The sequence below is a fragment of the Ptychodera flava genome, chromosome 15 (genome assembly GCF_041260155.1).
Source record: "Ptychodera flava strain L36383 chromosome 15, AS_Pfla_20210202, whole genome shotgun sequence".
NCBI lineage: Eukaryota > Metazoa > Hemichordata > Enteropneusta > Ptychoderidae > Ptychodera > Ptychodera flava.
In genome coordinates, this window is record NC_091942.1 from 33,739,643 (window position 1) to 33,763,392 (window position 23,750).

The 23,750-nt window shown below is 35.7% G+C and overlaps 2 protein-coding genes across 2 annotated transcripts in view; one reads left to right on the top strand and one right to left on the bottom strand.

Moving 5' to 3' along the window:
• The window catches only part of LOC139151957 (beta-1,3-N-acetylglucosaminyltransferase lunatic fringe-like), a 50,815-nt gene extending 31,313 nt beyond the window's left edge, over positions 1–19,502 (top strand). The window contains exons 2-10 of the mRNA XM_070725019.1: positions 5,454–5,502; positions 9,520–9,562; positions 11,327–11,386; positions 12,986–13,133; positions 13,685–13,770; positions 13,944–14,014; positions 14,270–14,364; positions 14,963–15,054; positions 15,789–19,502. Coding sequence (XP_070581120.1) covers positions 5,454–5,502; positions 9,520–9,562; positions 11,327–11,386; positions 12,986–13,133; positions 13,685–13,770; positions 13,944–14,014; positions 14,270–14,364; positions 14,963–15,054; positions 15,789–15,912 — 768 coding nt within the window. The 3' untranslated portion in view covers positions 15,913–19,502. The remainder of the gene's footprint in view (positions 1–5,453; positions 5,503–9,519; positions 9,563–11,326; positions 11,387–12,985; positions 13,134–13,684; positions 13,771–13,943; positions 14,015–14,269; positions 14,365–14,962; positions 15,055–15,788) is intronic.
• Positions 19,503–20,671: 1,169 nt separating this feature from the next.
• LOC139151958 (fatty acid synthase-like) overlaps positions 20,672–23,750 on the bottom strand; it is a 33,139-nt gene continuing 30,060 nt past the window's right edge. Inside the window, exons 25-26 of the mRNA XM_070725020.1 lie at positions 23,275–23,526; positions 20,672–22,513 (exon numbers count right to left, since the gene is read on the bottom strand). Of these exons, the coding sequence (XP_070581121.1) occupies positions 22,376–22,513; positions 23,275–23,526 (390 nt within the window). The 3' untranslated portion in view covers positions 20,672–22,375. The remainder of the gene's footprint in view (positions 22,514–23,274; positions 23,527–23,750) is intronic.

Genomic DNA, 23,750 nt, shown 5'->3' on the forward strand with positions numbered 1-23,750 from the left:
GAGCCTCTTTAAGGTAGCATGGGCCTTGAAAGTGAAAGACTTCAACTTTTTCTGATACTTTCCTCAATGAAATCTTCAACCATTCTCTTACCAAATCAAGAATAAAAATCGGGGGTCACCGTACAAAGTTTAGAATTAGAAAAACAAATAACTATACCTAACATTTTATACCGATATTTAAAATTCAAAATGGTGGCCATCCCTGTGTTAACTCCATGGGGAAAATTAAAAATTTCGGTTTTCAGAAAACTGGGACAATTGAAATTTTTCTTACTACAAGAGTTTAAAAAATGACCGCACTCAAGTGGTCGATCAGAATCGTAAAAGTTTCAGTCTTAATATACCGGTATGTCCCTGCGGTGCATTCTACATAAATACTTTTGCAATGAAATGTAGCAGTAAATCCCTTTAAAACCATTCATCTTTTAATGAGCGAATTCATAATCATTAAACATTGAGGTATTCACTAAAGAAAGGCATGGTATGTCCAGGTACTTATGGAACCCAATGGAAAAGATTTATTCTGTTAGGGACCCCCTGTCCCAGTACTAGTTGAACAATAAGCTGTTCATTCAATCTGTAAAGTAGATTCTACATTTTAAAAGTGACATCCACTGTCCTATGTGGTGCTTATTCACTGGTTTTAAAAACATGCATCCTGCTAAAATACTATGGCATAATACTTCTTTATACCCGTAGTATCACTGAGTTCAGCCAAGTGAATTATTTAATATGCTTGTCAATGTCAAGTTTTTAACTCCGGATTTCTTGATCTGCAAGTCTCTTTGAAAGTGTGATAATCCTGACATGGATGGCATTAGTGGGAATAATGTTCTTTTTAAAGTACAACATAATGTCTGCAAATGGTCTTGAGAAGATAAATCGTAAACACAGACTGCGATTCCATTCTCTTATCTGATAATGAATGTGTGTCTTATCCCTTCAGTGTTTTCTCACAAGTCTTTAATGGCTCTCGTATTTAGTTAAGGATGGGTTTACCTTTTGTGCTTTTGAGATTTGTTTCTCAACCGTAATCAGGAAAGTTTGGTAGGCCTGGGCATTGCATTGTAATCCACTCTTAGCCGTGTCATTTCACATGTATTAAACAAATACTATTCATGCATAGAGTGTATAATATCTGCTCATTTTACCTTTAAATCCTCTAAAGTTTGAAAACCCTGCCAGAACAAGACTTTCATGCAGTAAATTTCATAGTGCTACTTTTTGTTTTCCCTGCAGAGTTTTCACGTAAATATTTTGTCTAATAATCCCAAATTGAAAAAATTGAGTTAATCTTTCCAATTATATGTATGTATGTGCCCAATTGCAAATGTATAATTACAATTTCCGCCTGCCTGAGTTTCAAATGCAGAATTCTAATAGAAAATAATATAGTCTGTCAAAACTGCCTTATTGCACAATACATACAGATTCATCTACATGTAATTTTCACTCATGCATACATTTTTAGGATATATGGAATTGGACAATATTAATTTGCATGTATTTATCAGTAATTTTATAAAATTCAACACACATTTCCTTTGACAGTAGGCTGTAACAATACTAATGGAATATAATATGCATTGCTAGCCTGCCATTACTGTACAGTATGGTATACCACTTGTTTTCATGCAATAATTGCTGTATTTCCAATATATAAAGTGATATAGAGACTCTATTAATACATGAAACTTTGAAAGAATGTGTGGACATATTTCATATGTGTAATGTACACAGATGGAGTTTATTTTCCTGTTAAATGGATAAAATAATTTTTGAACAGATTAATTTTAGGAAACCACTCACTAAATATTTTAATAGGAGCACTTATATTAATAAGGGAAGCTATTAGAATAATTCTATTGATTGAAAGGTATTGGTTTTATTTATACCTGTATGTAGGGCTTTGAGCCCAAGGGACAATAGCTGACACTTTGATCAAATTTTCATTTATGTTCATCATCATCATGTTTGTAAAATCCTTTTGAAATTACATTTTAGAAACACTCACTCAAAATAGGATTGTCCCATACAGTGCGTATAATGTCATCAGCATAAGATGGGTGCTCTTAAAGTACAATTGATGTATACATTACCCACAGAGGAGCCATTTACTTGATGCTTTGCTATACTGAGATCTGGTATCGCTGATAACTTGGAAAACCAGCGTCATTGAAATCAAATATTATTCTTCTAAGTTCCAAGAGAAATGTTTTTGTTTGTTTGATGTACTGATGAAGGTATGACATTCAATCGCTGCAGTAAAACCATTCTGCCATTCTTTATTGGTTGTGCATGTGACATTTGTGACCTGCCATGATAAATGTGAACAGTTGGCAGACTTGATGACAAAAAAAAATTATTATTTATCATTGGAATTTCATGGCAAATCAAAATACCCCGACCCCCAGACAGCTGGCTGACCTTTCACATCCTCATGACCTCAGTCCTGCTCCCTGGGGAGTTCAGCTGACCTTAGGGAAGAGATGAAAATGAAAAAGAAGCAAACAGGATATCACATGGCTGATCTTTGGCTACCAATAAATCTAAAATGACAGGGAAAAAATATCCTACATAAGTACAGTGTATTCATCAACTGTCCACTGTGGTGAGGTTCTTATGAAGATCAGCTGAGATGGGAAATGGTAATTACTGCACAGTAGTGCCACTGTGATCAATGAGTGAATTAGTGTATACCATGTGATAATCTAGACAGAGCTAAGTATGGTGTAATTTCCAAGAATTTGTTACCACAGAGACCTGACACATGCGCTTAGTTTAAAGATAAATAAATTCTGGTGTTCAATTGTATTAACATGCAATGTGCAAACTGTACTGAGAAGTGGCATTTTTGTAAAATATTAACATTGGTACCTCAGAAAGAAATATACATGTGCCATCTACATCTCTACTTGTGGCTAAGGCCACTGTAAGTAAATTTTTTGTTTTGCGTGTACTCAAGTGGAAGTTTTTAGAGTTTGCCAGGAAAAAAAAAATACAAACTTTCTTGCAGAATATTTCACTGATGGCGATATTCTGTTGAAAAACCAAGCCATTACTTTTACATTGCAATAAAATCCTTTTAATTCAACCACTGACGAGTGTGGTGTAGTAAAATTTTATCCTCTAGAAACACATACATGTAGTTGTAGGAATGAGCAGGTGTTATGAAAAAAACTATCAGATATTGGCATATTGATTTTGTATTAAATTTGTGTGTGTGTGTTTTTTTTTTTGAACCCCTTATCTACTTTTCAGAATTTTGAGTGGACACATAACTAAAAATTTTCTTACGCTGGCCTAGTCAGTAAGTTCTGTTATGGTTGAATACTGCCAATGAGTCTATATCAGCCAATAATTTATGTTTAATTAAACAACCATTATATTTAGTCACCCAGGTTACGACTTCACAGTTACACCAAGCAGCGTAAGGAATTAATGTAATTCACATGTAAATAAAAAAATTTACAAACTCAGAAAAAGTAATTGTAGAAATGCATTTGCCATGAATTTCTTCCTCTGAAATTTTTATAATTTCTAATTTCCATTTTATGCAAGTTTTGCAAAATATATATATTACTTCACTCAAAACACAATCAGTAAAGCTGAGCTTTATCAGTCAAATGCATTTATTTGTCCCGTTTTCTGAAACTGAAATTTGTTGAGTGGAAAGAAAGTATTCGAAAGGAATTTGTAGATGTTAAAATGACAAAGCAGACTGATTATGAAAACACTGTGGGCCATGATTACTGTGCCATGGAATGCATGTGTCATCCACATGGCAAGTGGTACGGAACCAGGAATGATACTTGTACCATGGTCCAGTGACTCAACCAACATCAATCTGTATCAATGAAATAACTCACCCAGTTCAGCTGCCGCAACAAAATTCCAGTCTCAAAGTATGGAAGTCGTGACTGCGTTAGACAGGTGCAATTACTCAACAAAGCCTGGCAGTTTTAACTATCCATTAACTTTTACCATTCATGAAAGGACCAGCTTCCGTTTACAATTAAAATCCCTGGCTTGAGTCCTTTGTTCTTGTTTGTTGAAAGAGAAAAGTTTTCAAGGAAATTAGTCATTGTTTGTTAGTGGCATGAAATCAGATGCAACAGAGTAGGGGATTTTCAACATTGTCACGGAGTGTTTGAATTCCTGACTGAGGGTGGAGGGGGATTTAGTGAAGGAGCTAGCTGTGGTTAATCACCTGTGTAACTGGTGAATGCGTCATCCACTGGCAGAATGATGCCAAGCGGTCATCAGATATTGAGTGTTTAAGTAGGGTTAGGCTACGTGACCTGGCATATCCCTCTCTTCAAAAGTTTATGGCTGGTGTTTGCGGCGTGGACTTCCTGTTCAAAAGTGAACCATTTTGCCTTCCGCCGGGTTGGCATGCTTTAAATCTGGTGTCTGACACTTTACTGCCTCTGTACTTTCAATAGGCTATCGGTTTACAGGGACAAACAAATTAGGATTATCCCCAGCAGTAAAATCATGTTTGAAGTCAAGACAGACATACATTCTCTGCTGTAGTGAAGATACGCATTGGTTATCACTCTGAGAAAGATATTTCAGTTCCAGTTAAAGGTAGCATGCGCCTCTGGATAGCTATTTGAACTCTCAAATTTTTACAATTCTTTTCTGATCTACCACTTTTGGGGGCTCATTTTAAAGCTCTTGGATTAAGGAAAATATTCACCATCTTAGTTTTTCAAAAATATAGAAGTTTATATTTTCCCAGAGAGTTAGCACAGGCATGGCAGCCATTTGGAATTTCAACTGTTAGGTAATTTGTTTCTCTGGTACCAAAGTTTGCACGGTGTCCCCCGAATTGTATTCTTGATTCGGTAAGACAATGGTTAAAAAGTTTCATTGAGGAAAGTTTGAGGAAAAATTTAAGTCTTTCATTATCAAAGCATGTACTACCTTAGTACTGTTTGTCACTGATTTCATATTTCCCTACAGTCTGATTGATGCATTCACTATCATTAAAGATTAAGGAAAGAAAATCCCATCCAAGAATTTCAATAGATATATTAGCACTCATCGCACAAATATGTTAGTATGCCAAGTCCCAAACAACGCCTTAATAGTGAAATTTCCAGTCATACACATCTCATTGTTGACATTTTCATGCCCAAATATATCAAAAAATGCTAGGAACTTTACTGTTTTGAGTAGTTGACGTGCCAGCGGGGGCGCTATTTACATGTACCGGTACAGTGCATTGTACAAGTACACCACAAGTTTTTACTGACAATCCACCTTGGTGCTTACCTTATTGCAATAGATACAGGTATGTGTGCATAAGACATATATCTAGAATATGCTACAGACAAATCAACATTCAGTACATGTACAATTATTTAATACATACTAGATATTTTGTGTATCCAAACCTTTATAAATGAAGAAAATTAAAAATATAATCTCTTCTGTTTATATTGCAGACCTATGTCTTCACAGATGGAGACGATCCTGTTTATTCAGAAAAATTTTGTAAGTAGCAGTTTTTCTCAGCTGTTGTAAGATGACCGTGTAGTGCCACAATTATACTGCCAGCCTTGGTTCCATTTGGCTGTAATATGGGACATCATTGTAACAAACCTCATCCAGTTTTCGTCTCTGTAAGAGATGTTGATAATGTTTTCAAACCTATCTTGGTGACGTTTGACCTGACTGTGACCCATCTTAGTATTTACTGTAAGTTTAACGTCTTCAAAATCTTGAACTGGTAACTGACTCTTTATGTATAAAAGTGCTGAAAGGATAAATCCAAAATGACTGTTACCGTACTCGTCCGAGTATAAGCCCCCGGTTCGGCAACACTAAACAGCTGTAAAACTAGGGGAGGGGCTTATACTCGAGCAACCCCATGTTATCTGGCATGGACGCATAATTTATGCTAATTTTATGCACGATTTTTTTCAACACCACTCGATCTTTCTATCGCTTTCAAAATCGACTTACACATCCAAAGAAACTGATTGTACAATCTCTGAACACAGAAGTGACATTTTGGTGAAATTCAGCGTCAAAAAACCCCCAAACTTGAAACAAAGACGTCATGTATGCTGCTGATCAACAGTAATGTGAACAGGCATGCATTGCTTACACGGAAAGGCAACTCAATATTCCAGTATCAAACTGTCTACATCTTGTGAAAACAACAACTTAGCAGTGAAAATTGTAATAGTCACCAGGAAAAGTCTTCACAAATGAAAGGATAATTGCTTCAAACAAAAGAAACTGCATGTTTCAAGCATGAAAACATCGTGGCTGTGCATGAAAATGAACAATGGCCGACGTGAGTGAGACTATTCTATTTAGGCGACGGGGGTGAGTAGGGTCAAAGAATCAAGATAGTACTGGGAAAACGTGTCATTTTCCTTACGATGCTGTCAAGGGAACTCCAGTTTCCCATTGTTTTAACATCATTTAATGGTTTCTTTATTATCTAAAAGTAATTTTGCCAAGTTAAATGACCAAATATACTCTCCTAACCTTTCTGTATTTGAGTTACACTAGGGTAGGGGCTTATACACGGATGTAATGCATTTTCTAAAATCCTCTGAAATCAGTAGGGGGCTTATACACGAGCAGGGGCTTATACTCAGACGATTACGGTAATTGCCAAATTACAAAGCGGTTATGGATGAGGTGTGCTGTAAAAAAATTGCTGTTCAAATATCGAAATGACTCTTTTTTAAAACCTTTGCTGAACAACTTACATGTACTTGGTCAATTACTTCTGTTTGGAATGTGACAAGCAGCAAGACTTCGTATATAAATTGTAGCAAGATTACCGTCCAAGCTCAATTTGTCAAGTTGCAATGAAAGACTGAGTCAGTTTGAAATTTCATCTACCCGTGTAGTTCTTGGCATAGGATATATCAGTAGATCAGTACATTTACTCGTTAGTGTGGATGCAATTAACCAATCAAGCTGTGTGTGCATGGTTGAAGTGATTCTTGCTCTGTTCGGTACACTGCACTAACTTTGTTTAATCAGGGAAGTCTGGCCAACCAAACGGAAAACAGAAAATGGATAGGTTTCATTGTTGTTACAGACATTGCCTATTTTGAAATATACAGAAATATACAGTATCATTAAACTTTGACCTCCCCATACAGCTGCATTAATTCTGATTACAAGTCAAAATAATCACAGAAGAGTGAAAACAAAATAACCATAAGCAGTTCCAGACTTTCACGATAAATGTAAATTCTTCCTTCACATATGTACCAGGGCTCCCCCTAAGTCACCAAAATGAGTAGCCAACTCATTAGCCAAATAAAAATCTTTTAGCCATTTTGAGTAACTTTTAGCCAGTTTATGATCTCAAGTGTGGCAACAGCTTTCTCGTCATTCAGGATCCCTAATTTTACAAATCAAGATGTTTTGTATGATGTTCATGATGGTTTTTACATTAAAGAAATTTTTGTTTAGTTTTTGCATTTATAATCTGTGTTTTTATGACTTTTCAGGGATAGAAATCCTGTTTGGTGGTAAACTTTAAACACCAGAAATAAAATTAGGTAGCAATTGAATTCTAAAAATCTGGTAGCAATGTTAAGTGTATATTACAAGAGGTACAGATTGAATATTTCTGCCACATTCAGTGATTCACAGTATGATAGCTTGTCATAAGTTACAGTCTTCTCTTGTGGCAAATTTATGCAGTCTTCCATAACCTAAATGTTTGAGCCACACAAGTAAACAATTTTCCATGCAGAAGACAACATTTATGGTATAGCACAATGGCAGTGTAGATACGATTATTGTGGTATTTAAGGCCCTGGTTTTACTTGTATGTCATTGTTGTGATCCAAGCAGGCTGAAATAGCATCTTGAGTATAAGTACTTTTCTGAGACAAAAAGGGCTGGGCCAAACAAAACTCTTGTAAAACAAGACACAACGATATATGTTCATTTTTCATTGTTTTAATGATTATGATAAAATTTAGCCCAGATATATTTCCATTTGATATTTTGATATCATCAAGAAATGTCTGATGATGTTCACTTCTAGATCATTAAATTGGTGGAATCTACAAAATATTAAAATCATTCAGAATCACATAATTTCTTGTATAAGTTATAGCAGTTTGAAAGTAGGCCGAATGGGAGTCAGTCAAGCTGAATGCCATTTAAATTGGCACTTACTTCTAGATCATTAAACTGGTGGAATCTACAAAAATATTAAAATCATTCAGAATCACATAATTTCTTGTATAAATTATAGCAGTTTGAAAGTAGGCCGAATGGGAGTCAGTCAAGCTGAATGCCATTTAAATTGGAAGGCAGCAAAATTACCTTTCACCTATTGGACCATCCTAGGTGGTTTCTTGGGAGCCATAATTGTGTAATTAGGGGGTCTTCATGCATGACATCACATGATGAGATGACCCAGACTTGACCTTTCAGAAAACCTCAGATTTTTCCTTTTCCTTTGTATTATGGCTCCGTTTGTGAAAGTTTCCTTTGAAATTGTGGTTTTTCCATCAAACTGAGTAGTTGCAGGCCAAATTTTGATACAGCAAAGAAGGTAAAACTTTTGATAGACTCAAGGACGACCCAGGACTCACAGAAGCAAAGCAGGCCTCAGTGTATTCATGGATGTTATGGTCATGATGTATTGTAGTATCCAACAGCAACAGTGTTTGTTTTATGTACCAGAGAATTTGTAACTTTGTAGAAATGAGATTAAACTGTTTAAATACATTGCAACTTTGTAGGAAGGAGGGTAAACTGTTTCAACATCTTACAACATTTTATTGTTAGCTGTACTGAGTTTTCTGTTGAGGAGGTCTAAGAATTCAATAGCCACTACATTAGCCAAACAGGAATTTTTGTAGTCATTTTTAACTTTCTTTCGCATTTGGCGAATTGGCGAATAGGTAGCGGGAGCCCTGTGTACATAAATAAAGCGGGACCCAGAGACCCCAATTACATTTATTTTGCCTTAACATGCATTTAGAGAAGTGTGGAGTTCCAGTGGAACAGAAATACACTAGCAGTAAATCTTCAATTTCCTGTCCGATAGTTTCAGCTCCATTAGCTCAAATGATAACTTTCGGTGTATCTTGTAGCATTTTCGTTGTGCCTGTAAATACAAGTACTGGTTCCAAACAAAATTATGCTTTCATTGGCAATTGCTAATCTTGTCCACCAAGCCTGTATGTGTGCAATGTTCAGCGTCATTGTTAACAAGTGAATTCCAGACAAGAATTCAACTGTCAACAATAACATTTTACATTGTACCGGTAGACAGTGCATTGTGTCAGCAAGGCTAATATTTTGTTTCAACATGCTTGTTGGAGAACTAAAAATATTTCCGATTCATAATAAATGAACAATTTGGAATGCATTATTCAAAATTATAGTTATTGGCCATTCAAATTATGGATATTTCCCAATTCAGTTGTGCACAAAAGCATATGTAAGTGTAATGAATGTATTGTAACATCCAGTTGCATTGACAGCAAATTGAATATCTCTATTTTTGTCTTGCAGACGGACATTTAATCAATACCAATTGTTCTTCACAACATACAAGGTAAGTACAGTATGAAAGATGAAACCATTGTACAATGGAAGTTAGAAAAGATGTTTTCAACAGTATCTATGTCAAAGTTGTTTTGCAAGAAAATACACTACTTGGTACATACTTGCGGAAACTTGACCGTAGCATCAGTGATTTCTATGCTGTCTGTGATTTATATCTGCTTTAAGTTGAGCAATTTCGCAGACTTTACATGATATGTTGTCAAGTGATGTTTACTGTAACTGATATCAGTCAATATGACAATTCTCACATTGCTGAAGATAGGATGGAAGTGATGAAATGTGAAGAGATGTTGCCAGTATATACACCCGTGGCCACTTTAGTGTTGATCAAGCCTGTCTGGTACAAGCAGAAATTCTGTCTGCAGAAGGGTGATAAAATGGTTACGTTACCCTGTATCAGTGGTGATAATGATCTTACTATCCGTACCCCGTGGACACGCCGATTAGCCTGAAATTAGGGAGTGATTATAAAATACACTGTATACAAATGATGTTGAACACAGCATTTGCCCTACCAGTACTCAGTATCTGCTAAAATCCACGTGTTTCAAATGTAGTCAGTGTTAGAGAACATCACACATTTTGTGTCGACTTCAATATTGCAGTGAATGAATACCAACGATACTACAGCATGTATCGCAAGTGTCGTGTTCAGACTTTGTACAGACGCGGAATTGAGAAAATGCCACTTTGAAAATGTTAGCGATTAAATTACAAACATTGCCCGTCTTGACTGCAAAACTTTAGAAATAAACATTCACTTGCACTAAGCCATGTTTCTTTCCTACAAACCGTGAATAAACGTACTCCAATTTCACTTGGTACGAGAGAAAAGGTAAGAGTAAAGTACAGTCGGGGTAGTATTTTACATGTACATGTATTCACACGTGTGTAACCATGAACGACACTTTTCTCATCCCTGTTGAAGGGAACTTGTCCTGATACATGTACATCTCTTCCAAACTTTTCTGGCTCCCTCCACGCTTATCTTAAAACGCTTGCTTGTTTCTTTGTAAGCTCCTCGTGGTACCTCGCTAGGTGCCGGATTGCCACTACAATCTCTTATATTTTGAACAATCAAGCTTGCTACGTCCTCACTGAAGGATTTGCCCCTATGATATTCGCGACCGTTGTTATTGATGTTCATTGTCGGAGTGCAGACTTACAGCGTGTCTACAGTGCAGTGTTGTGATCGATTTGAATTGGGCAGGCGAGACATTTTAGTAGAATGTTATCTCAATCCTAACAGTGGGGTGCCGATAGTGAACCTTACATTTATTACACCGATCACCACTTTGTTTCGTTTATACAAACAGAATTTCTGCTTGCACCAGACAGGCTTAATCAACACTAAAGTGGCCACGGGTGTATGAGACAAAGGATGTGATTGGTGGAATGTGTTGTGCAAATGAAGCAAAGTGTAGTGATTGGCTGAGACAGCTGTGTACATAGCCATGCCAAGCCAATAGTCTCTCTGAATGGCTATGGAAAATAACTTTGTTAATGCAACAATCTTTGATTTCTATCAACGACACAATAGTTATATTTCTTTTCATAACATATCATGTATTTTCTGAACAAATCTTTATACACTTGTAGTAGTTTATCTCTATTATATCTCCCTATCTGTACATCTATTTTTCCACATACTGTACTCTGTCAGTGTGTCTATCTTTTATAATACACACAAGACAAGTAGTAATGGCAACATGAATTGATTAAAACAAGAAATATTTCAATTGAATCCTTACAGGCAGGCCCTCTGTTGTAAGATGTCCATGATGTATGATCTATTTTTACAATCCAACAAAAGGTAAATATGAAATTTTAACTTCAGTCTGTGAAGACTCCTTTCCTTTCAGTGTTTTGCCCATGCTACCCAAAATCTAGTCTAGCCTGAACTTTGGTTCCTCCACCAAAATATACAGTCTAACCTTAACAATTGGTTGCAAGTTCTTAAACAATAGTTGACTTTGTTTTTGTAGAAGTTTCTGCTGGGGAAAAACAGGGATGTCTCAATTTGAGGTGCTCTGGTATGTGGGAGTCAAATTGACAAGAGTCAATCAGAAAATGTTCTAATCCTGTGTGAGTTTCCTTGGTTGCCGATTGGTTCCAGTCATAACACATAATATTACAGGCTTGAAAGCTGTAATTTGAGTAGCTGTAAAATTAAAGGAAAACAACAGACTTATTAAAACTATAAATTCTGATCATCACAGAAGACGTTTGATAAAATATTCAGTTTGCAGATTTCTTCGTACATCCAGTACCTATACTTGCAAACCTTTCTTATTTTCACTGTGTCATAGCAACTATTTACAAAGTATAAAACATCCATGGGTAATAGACTCTCTTGACATTACTGTATTCCAAAGTGAATTCCTGAAAACCAGAAAATAGTATTATGATGTGTCAGTCCAGTCTCCACTGCTGATGCAAAATACCATAATTCCTTCACTAGACCAGCAACAATGCTTGAAATTTCAGTGTTGATGAAAGAGGATAACTGGAGCCTTGAATAACATAACTATCATTACTTTGTTATGTCAAAGTTCTGTTAGCTATGATCTGTTACATAGTTCAATCTTTGTTATAGAATACAGTGAAATAATTCATCCCCAGTGCTGTCATCACTTTGATACAGCTGTTGGTTTCGATGGCTGTAAATTAAGAGGCTTCTGAAAATACCATCCATCTATGTCTTTGAAGTGTTTCTTTACCAGTTGTTCCAAAGTTTCAGGAAGCTGAAAAACGGAAATGCATATTAGTATCAGTGGGAGTGTGTCTCAACTGTAATCATTATACTTTTAGTGGATGTTACAGCTGTTTACGACTGTTTTGCAGTGAGGCATGGTAACAACATTATGAGTGGTCAGTTGACAGCAATGATCAATGTCACTGTTTGTTGATATGTACCAGAGAAGAGGTTTTGTCATCAGTTGTGGACTTGCTGTGTACTAGTATACTCTGTTGTTGTATATCCTACACAGTCTTTCAAATGTACCCTACACAGTCTTTCAGTAATTAACGTCACCATGTTCTACCCTTTGAGTGCCAAAATTATTGTTGCTTTTATAAAATATAACGCAGACCATTTTTTCTTCAGATCCAAACAATTTGGTCAGGTTTTCCCAAAAGTTATAATGATCATAAAGACTGCAGCCAATGAAAAGTTACGGCCATTTGGCCCAAAATTATCAAAAACATTACTGAAAAATTCGAAAAATTGGTAAAAAAGCTGCACAAAGATTTTGGTGGGATGGTACAGCACTCAAAGGTGAATAATTTTGTCAACCATTGATAAGCATTTTCCCCAGGCATTTACAATATAGCACTGTTACTCTTGAATGATGTAAATTCACTGCAGAGTTTTGTTAACGATGGTATTCTTTTCCATTTGTTTGTATCATAGATGGTTTTGTCATGTAGATGATGACAATTACGTCAACGTAGTGCAGCTATTGAAACTTTTATGGAAATACAAGCATACAGATGACGTGTATCTTGGCAAACCCAGTCTTAATCATCCAATAGAAGCTGTGGACAGAACCAATAATATGGTAAGCAGAAATCAACACACCAACGCTGCGTTAATCAGTTTATGAAACTTGTCATGAGTTCTGTCAATCATGTGTCTATGCTTTGAAACCAATTCAAATCCTGTTTCAACAAGTGTGACCTTTCTGTCAGATTTGATACGCAAAGTATGAAAAATAACTTCATTATATACTTTGTTTGCTTTGAAGACAGTCAAAAGTATTTTTAAATCACTTACGTGTGGACATATTTTCCTCACACATTTCACTAAAACACCATTGTTCATCTCTGTATTTTGGTGTCAGTTCCACTGTTTTTACAAACAGGGGGAAACTCAGGAATGACAGATACATGCGTCATACACAAATTAATGTGAAAGACAATATCTCCATGTACCGGTATATGTTGATGCAAATTTGTTTTCCAACATGTATCTACTCTGCTTTAATCAAAGTTACGATACAGTAACCTTTTCCCTGAATAAAACATTCCAAATGATCCGATACATCAAATTGGACACACAGGCACAATTGCTCTCTGATTGTAATACTTTTTATCTTTTTCTATTTTACAGCGTCGTGTGTCATTTTGGTTTGGCACTGGAGGTGCTGGGTTTTGTCTGAGTAGGGCCCTAGCACTGCGAATGAGTCCACATGCAAGGTAACTTGACAACTGAACCAGTAGTCGATGTCATTATGGAAAATGAAATACTGAATAATGTTACAAAACTAATGATTTCTGTTGCTGTTTGATTCAGTAAATTTACCACTGATCATAATAATGTGTTTTCGATTTTGTTGATAATATATCCATTGTCTGTTCTTTGCTTTCAGTGGAGGTACATTTACATCGATGTGTCAGAGAATTCGTCTTCCAGATGATGTCACAATAGGCTTCATTGTTGGTGAGTGTCCTAAATGATGGATGTCACATGTAAAAAAAAAGACAAAATTTTATTTTCAACAACTTAGCATGTCTTCCACAGTGATTTGTGAATCAGACTTCTACATGTAAAGAAGTGTGTATACTATGCCTGATAAATATCTTTATCAAAGCTTTTGAAGCAACTGCACTTCATACTTGTACCAGCACCTGTCATATCATTGAATCATGGATTTCACAATCTGATCACATAATGATCTGGGTTTTTTTCTTTCAGAGGTGCTTTTGAAGAAAAAAATGATCAAAGTCAAAGAATTCAATTCACATTTGGAGGCTCTGTGGCAGATTCAAAAAATGGATCTTCCCAATCAGGTGAGATTTTTAAAAGCTGTGTCATTTGTAATTGCTGAGAAACACAAGCACAAAGACTGAAACTGTGATATGATATGAGTTAACCTGTTGAGTTACTCCACAGATATTTGTTAAAGACACTCATAACACAAACATCCCCCAAAAGTGAAACCGGAAGAGTAAGTGAAACAGAAAGTGCTAATGTAAATACATCGGTCTTCTTTCATTGCCACTTTTCCCATTGAATTCCTATTAGCAAGCTCTATGAGTTGATAATTTATTGCATGCAATGCCATGTAATTGCCCCTAGTGATGATCATATGTGTGCTGATGTTGTTATCGGAGCTATACTTGATAGTGGGATTGCTGAAAGATACAAATGCATCATAAGATGTCATATAATTTGATGATGGAGAGGTCCATCATTTCTGTGGTCTGTCAGCAAAGCATGTTTTGAACAACAAGATTTGCATAAGCCCAATGATGTTGCGTGTATTCCAGAATTGATCCAAGACACCCACATAGTCTATGATTGCTACTGTGTATCATTTTAGAATTGATCTAACCCACCCTTATAGTGGCTGCTACAACAAATTTTGAAATCTTTTATCCATTTCAGGTCACCCTGAGCTACGGCAGTAGAACTACTAAAACCAGGAATATTATTTCATTGGATAAGACATTGTTCCCAACTTCAGAAGATCCAACTAGGTAAGCGCCCTCACAGGCCATAGTTAGCAATAGTTTTAAGCAGTCCATGCCAAAGCATGAACATTTCATTTCAAATAGTCTTCACAGCTGATACTTTTGACCCAAAACCTCATGAAACAATCAGAAACAAAAAGTAAACAAAGACTGTATGAGTCTATATCTACTCTACTAAATGGTTCTCTTTATTTTGTCCTTTCCTTCCTTTTCATCGTAAAAGATGTTCAACTGTTAGCAATTAAAGTGCTTTGAACCGATTTAAAGTAAGACTTTTGAACTAAATTGCAGTGTATCACATCCCTGTCACTTTTATCTGATAAGTAATTTAACAGTTTGCTGAAGATAGTATTCACTCAAAAGTGTAAGACTTACTGCCACCATCCCTGCATTAACTCAATAGAAAAATCGATTTTTTTGATTTTCAAATAAATTAAAATCGTGAAAATCCTATCTTACTTCAAGAGCTTTACAAAAAGCCCCCACAAGCGCTACACCAGAAAAGTATTGGAAAATTGAGAGTCTGAATATCTGTCCCCAAGGTGCTTTCTACCTGAAGTCATGGCAACAGCTATTTTACATGTGACTACACATGTAATGGAAATTTTGTATCTAGACATTTTAGCTTCTAACAAGTAAGTCTTTGGTTAGACTGTCAGTTTATATTTACCATTTGTATTGTAAAATTGAAAACATTAGAAAGATTTTTACATGCAATATTCCATGCCTTTTCATTCCAGGTTACGATCCTTCCACTGCATGATGTTCCCAGGAACAGGCAGATGTCCGGAAAAGGTACCGCCGTTTTTCTCCCCAGGTGATCGTCAGCCTCTACAAAGAAGTCATCCAGTCATCTACGCATAATCTACAGTAAATTATCGTGGAGACAACCTTGTACCAAAAAATGAAATATCACGGGTATGAACATTTCAGAGTTGAGCGACCAACTATCAGATATGTGTCAATATTTTTGAAGTGCAAACTACATATGAACAATCAAGCACAATTTGTCAGTGACTTTTTTATCGTTGTACAATCAGGTTAATTGTTGATCAGCTTCTGGTATTAATGCGAAAATATCGTTTTCTCGATAATGCTAACGGTGCTGCCATTGTTTCCAATATTGATCATTTCATATCAGGGACTGGGTAACCCAAGTCTTCCAAACTGTGCATAACAGTATGTACAACGCCAGTAGACACAAATGTCAATGCCAGTGTATTTTTAACAAACATATTACCATTCAACACAATAGTTCTACTTGTAAATTTTGAATGACAGACTGTTTTAATCAGAATGGAAGAAAAACTTTGTGCAAATGAAAACCAAATACAAATGATAAAATTGAAAGTATCAGATATTGTCTACATGTTCCATCGTTGTCATGGTTTCTGTGATAGCAGTACTGACGCAGTGTTGTAAAAAACATGGTGCAATAATTGTACTATTTGCAGTGAGCTATTTGAAATCTTGGTAATTACCATATTTGGGTGTTTTACACTCAGTTTATATAATACTTTGGTACATAAACTGTATTGCTACATTAGTGGATGAAAACTAGGTCACATGCACAATGTTACAGCCTCAATATGAGAAACTAATTTACCATTGTGTATGATGTTTTGAGTCATTGAAATGTCAAGTTTAACCCACAATGTGAAATATTCTACTCAAGCATTTTAACTTCAAGACACATGCAAGTATGATTATGTCATAACATGTAACAGTATGAACTCCAATCAAATCAAAGCTCATCTACCATGTCAACCAATCAAATCCATGTTCACCCTCTTGAGGAATCAAATCAAGGCTCACCTACATTTCCAACCAACCAATCAGATTTCTGTGAACTAAAATTCTTGAACAAGAAACATGCAATCAAGAAATGAATCGTTCATTTTCATTGGGTCATAGTGATAGCGAAAATCATGAGATAATTAAAATTAATTAATTTGATATTAGTGGGATGCTCCTTTCCAGAATACCAGAGAGTTGAGTCAGTTCATAGTTGCATATTATTTTACCCAATTAGACTATGGACACACAGTTTTGTCTGCAGTCATTGTTTAGTTTTGTTTAATTAGTGTCACCATATTTATTTTTTGTATGTTTTGTTTTAAACATGACAACATAGTCTAGGGGCTACACAGAATCTTATGTTGCAACATAAATTACAACAACAAGAAATTCACATGAGAGAATTATGTGGGTATGAAATGCACGCTGTATCGAAACGTCATTAACTGTTCAGGAGTATCTGGTTATAAAGTTTACATATGTTGCTGTAAACATTTTGTTGAATGTCAGATTTGTCAGATTCCTTTATGCAGTGTATGTAGAATAGTGGCTGATTTTAACATAAATGAAATAAGATTTTGTCATGAAGTGAAGTCTAAACTAACTGTCAGGCTTGAATCTCACCATACAAAGGTCAGGTGTGTTTTGAATACACAGGTCAAATATCTTAGCATTCAACTTTAATGCTCCATTGCAATTTACCATCAAACAAAATATTTGTACTTTTAAAATTTATTTAGTACACAGAATGGAAAACATGCAGAAAAAATTTCCATGAATTACTGCAATTTTCACAACAACATGTTGCTACATGCTGTTTAAGTACCATACATGGTTTGAAAACTTAGATCAATCCTCGTGTCTATTATTGAGTTGATCCAAGGTTAACTGTTCCACAATATATATACACCAGTATTTTGTGTTGTTATTTTGTTGTACCTCAGACAGGAAAAATAGAGACATATTTGTTCATTTTTTAAGACCAAACAGTTTAATTTATTATTATTTTTCTAGGGGAAATTTTTATTGGTGTATGTAAATGATGTTGTATGACAATTTGATTTCTCATTTGAGAATTGGAAAAAAATTGACTATGGATTTTTTTATCCATACTTTAATTGCTGAATTTTGTTAATGACAAGATAGATAGTCTTTTGAGAAAGAGGTTATTCAAAGGGTTTGTTCGTTTACGAAACTGACAACAGAGAATGGAAATTTGCAGAAATAGACGGGAAAACCTTGTCCGTGTGTCATCTACACCAAATGTACACAAGGAAGGTAGAAATTATTGGATCATGTCAAAGGTATTTGACATGCGCTCAGAGTGAACTTGTGTAGAAATGTGCTTTATTTATGTAAACTTGGAGTTATATTACCATGGTGAACTTGTTTACTTTTGTAAGAAAGGTGTGATAAGTACAGGTCACATTTGCAAAACACTCCAGGGAAGGCAAGGTATTTTAGCTTCTGCTTCCGGTCTATTTGACTATCTGAAAAACAGTTTTGACAGAAAAATGAATTCTACACAGAGGACCAAATGTGACTTTATAAGGTACTTGCTGATAGCTCATGTTTTATTTTCCAATGCATTGTGTCAGTTTGAGTCATGCTCTATAAACATGTACTGAAAACGGTGGTTATTAGAAATAACGCACTCTCCAAAGTTATTTTCAGCACTAATATAGCAGTACTTTGGCATTATGGGCTGTAAGGGTGATGTGGAATTGGGGCGTAGTGGTATGCAATCTAGTGGGTAGAACTGCCTGGCCTGGGTAGAACGAGTTGCATAAAATGGCTACGCTGCAGTTTTGCTTGTTTGCTCAAGAAGCATAGGTTGCAAGGTTTGATAGGGCGTTTCATTCACGAGAGCAATGCCAATCTAAGTGAAGTATACATTACATCTCTATACAGTACCAGCTTTTGTTAATGTTCGGAATTAAATGTGAAAATTGTTATGAATCTGAATCTAAAAAACTTTTATGGCAATGAAGATTGCAGCGTAACAGTACTTTGCAGAGCACAGAATTACTAATCAAAATATCAAAATAGACATGTGCCTTTTAAAGAACGTTTACAGTAACTGTAAAAGAGATATATTCATCATTTTTACAATGTAAAAATACAAACCCACTGGTAGAGAATTAGATTTGTAGATATTCAATATGCCTGTTGTAAGGTATAGGGGTGGTTGTAACCTGACATGGACAGTCTTGCCCATTCTGAGCTTAAGGTGAAATGTTTCTTCAAAAAAAAATTGAATTCTCTTGACTGGTACAGCATGTCTGTACACTGGGAAAGTGGTGTTCTTGGATTCTAGCGTGGACAGAGGCTTTTTGATTGTAGCCTCATGCAACACTGTGAAACTAAAATGCTTGGTTATATAGATGTTATATGTCTTTCTTTAGTTAAGTGGAAGTTGATGCATTATCATGTTGTTTTTATTGACAAATCAATACTAAAAATTAGACAATTGCTTTGTATGAGATACTGGCTGAATTTATGAACTTTGAAATTATCATTTCTATTTACTAACTCTGTATATATGTATATTTTGCATAGATGATATAATCGAATTCTTATACCTTAATGCTTTTCAGTTTTGTAAATAATACTCCTCTTTCTCCTTCTGTGAATAAATTATCTCTCCTTTTCCAGTGTGATAAGATGTCATGCTCTTTTGTGTGAGATGAAAATGAATGTCCTATTCAACAGAAGTGGATGCTTTCACATATAGGAGGTATTGAAGTCATGAACATAACATGCCATCTGTGTAGATTTTCTTGTTGCGGTGTTTCAAACAAACAATAGAATCCGGGATGGTTTGACAAAAATCAGGTTTTCTGGAAATTACCCGCAGCACCTGCTCCCCTACCATGTCTTTCTGTTGTATTGTTTGATACGTGCCTCAAAATCTACAGGTGGGTGTCTATCTTCATTGAACTGATGGAAGTTTAGAAAGAAATTTCAGTGTTATCTGCTGCATATAACCGAGAAACTAGCTGAGGGTGTAGACAGCCATGATGTCACAGCGTAGTGGCATAATCGAAACGCTGTCAACATAATAGGATGGGGTAAAACAGAATTGAGTGTTGACATCACAAGGAGCTAACAACTTCTCATACACGAATAGGATTATAGATGCAAGAGCAGCAACTTTTGATATTTACATTATTTTGATTCAACGAAACGAACATTTTTGTAATCCCCTACCCCACAATCAAAACATTCACACCTTACGTCACCTAGCAAAGACATCACAGCCAAATCCGCATGGCTAAATCCCCACACTTCAAAAAGTGGTTTGATGAGTGAGCTAAACTGTTACAATTTCTCCGACTGTGATAACTCCATATGCTGTACAGTTAACGAAGTACTCGCACTCACATACTCATCACACACGAACTGGGCTTCAGATAGCCTGGGGTAAATTCTTCCACTGAACTATCAACCCACAGACAGTAAGAGAGGGAAGATCTCACCTCATTTGTTGAGCATTTTTTGAGAGACCCCATCCCTCTGCTTTCAGTAATACTGATTCAAATAAGGACAGCTAGCTAGCAACTCGGGGAAGGGTAGTACAGTGCGCCCTCAACGGTGTGTACTGTAAAGTACCCATCAAATTTTTGCTAGATTGATGGTCAATTGTTTAAATGCAAGAAGAGAGCATAAAAAACTAAACAGGTTGTAAACGAAGTAGAATTACAATTGCACACACATTTTTAAGCCTGTTAAACTGTATAGGAAGTTGTGCAAATTCCCCTTCAGGCACTACCAACCCAGTAACTGATAATATCATACACAAGAAAACCATGAGTACTGCAGTACCTCTTTTTCAGATATTTTATTATCCACATTGAAGGCATGACAAACAACCAGCATATACATTACTGATCAACAGTTCTTTCTCATAAACAATTCATATTGATCTCCTAGCTCATATACAATGGTTTTGAATTTTTACTTCCATAAAGGGTACACACACATGGCAAGATGAAGTACTATGAAAACAAACCCAAACATCTCACATTAACAAAACCAAATGTCACAACATGGATGTACCTTTGAGTGATATTTACTTTGACCATTGACAACATTTACACAGATCAGTTTTTAGAAGTTTTAAAGTCACAGTAATTACACAATTGCTTGACAACAATTGATCATACATGATTTATGGTCACTGATTTACAGTCACTGATAACAAGTTTACAAGAAAACACAATACCAAGTGTTGTTATTGCAAATATCAGTAACCTTATTTTGTAAATAATCTTATATTTGTGCGTTGGAATCAAAAGTGGTTGAAATATCCACACAGTGGTACAAAGACGTACTACTTAAAATCATTCTATGTAAAACAAATAATTTGATGGACTGAGCATGAGGTCTCTGTCATTATTGTTAAAATGCTGAGAATTAATCTTCACATTGCACAGTTGAACTAATGATAGATGGAATCGCACAGGAGATATTTACTGAAAACATGAACACGGACAATGTGTCATATCTGGGAAATTCTTGTCATTTCCGATGATACTCACGTTATTCATATACCCAAGATGCATCCTAGAAAGCTTCAACTGGAGAATGTTGTACATCTGACATACTTATACTACATCACATGACATATATTCCCATGAAAACTACATCTACATGTTCACCAGTATACCTGAAAATCCCTGTGCAGTTCATTTTAAAGTCTTAAAGCAGTAACACTCTCTGAACACAGATAGATCATTTATGTACTGTTGATAAAACATTCAGTCTTGTAAGTCCAGCAAAAGTTGAAGATTCTGGTGACTTTACACACACATGGCAAGATGAAGTACAAGATGAAGATCAAACCAATAAAGGCTAACATTGGAACCTGTCCTGACAAACATGTCGTGTTGGCAACGGTAACAATATTGTACAATTTAATAATTATCAGCTGAAATTCTACTGTTTAAAATCATTTGATTGGATCATTGAGTAATAGTAACATTCATTACAAATTAGAGTGTATGTAAAAGTATCTAAAGCAATGGACTCAAACAAAATGGCAGGCAGAAAAAGTATATTTGATATAATGCAAAAAAGAATAAAAAGAGTATATTAATACTAAAGTGCCATGATACCAACTTTGAATATTCTATGAATGCATAGAAATTAAATTCACATGGCTATAATGAATCAAACTTGGCATTGCAATGTAAAGTTCAATAATTTATTTAAATTATGAATGTAAATCTTTACTTGTGACATTGAAAGGAATAACCTTTTCTTGGACCAGGTTGCGTTAACCAATCAGCATGCCCAATTTCAATTTTCCAGAAAGAAAACAGTAAAGACGTCAGTTTCTCTGGCATATTGGATCGTACCGGTAGATTGTTCTCACAGTAATGTAAGCAAGTTGCCATCTGTGCAACTGATATCAAAACATTTATACAATGCAAAAGTTCAGATGTATTATATATTTGACATGATGCTTTATACCCCAAATATTCAATCAGCAGACTGAGGGCGAGCTTCAGAGAACCACCACTTGGAGTTAACCCTCTCTGGTGGTGTATCTGTGACATGCTAAAATGTTGTTGACAATTGTTGCAACTATGGCGGCATTCTCTCCATGGATAAACGATTCATGATCCCCTTGTATCTGATGTACACTCACTTTACCATGGCACACCTGAAAAACCAGAATAACATCCTCACATTTAGAAAGTATATTCTCTTATCAAAGTTTTAATGCTTCTAGTATTTGCATGCTTCGACACATTGATGCTAGGCATGTTTGCTTGGTAACCATCTAACATATTTGTATTACAGAATTAGGTACACACTGTTACAGATTGACTTGGCATATCAATCAGGAACACACAGACAGACATAATTGTTATTTCAATTAGGATTTCAAAAACTTGGATATCTCTCAATGTAAGTCTCAGTATAACAACTTCATAACTGTTTCTGATTGTGGTATACTCAATAAGCTGCTAATGAATTCACTAATCAGACCATAAGTCCCTCCCTCTTGCCAGAAAACAGTTCAAAATATATGACGTATTCAAGGTTAAGGGACACAGCCACTTGACTTTCACTGCAGCAACTGAGCATTACCAGCCCAAGACATCACCACCTCTCATCTTAGATAATTGAAATTCTCTATTGAATTTAGTGTTTTCAGAGTTACTCTCATTGGATGTGTGTATTTGACTGATATACAATATTAAAGAGGCCGACCAAATGGCTGTGAAATTGGTAATGGAGTGTTTGTAAATTCTAAGGCTGCACTTTGTAATGATCATGCAATCAAAAGATGGGTGGAAAGTGTTGAATTGAGCTCACATTTCCTTCCTTGCTTCTGTAGGCAATAATCCTGCATAGTTACCGAACATGTAAAAGTTTACTGGAGGAATTCTGGAAGAAAAATATCTAACTACTACAAACCTGTTGGAGTCCATAGTCCTCTCCCAATGCATCGGCAGACATACTGCCAGTGGTAGCTCTGATCAGAACTACATCACCATTGTACTTTGTCTTTGGACTGTATGCATCACCAGCAACCAGTCTCTTGTAGAAAGCTTCTGCAGCAAACGTCAGACTCTCTCTGTCCAGAGATGTATGAATACTCAGTACTTTACTGACAGCTAACTTGATACGAGATTGAAAACCATCACAGCTCAGCAGATCTGCTCTTAACTGCATGATGGAATGAACAGAAAAAGAACAATTTTATTATTGTCACATCAAATATTACCAATCGTCCCATAAGTTTATGGGCAATACTTTTTGGATATTATATTTAATTGTTTTGGACATTTGTCCCACGCATAGCAAACAAGCTTTAGGTATCCAGGTTATTAATCTCTCCAGTTGTCATCAAGCTGCATTGGTTACTTGTTCAGTTCAGGATTGACTACAAA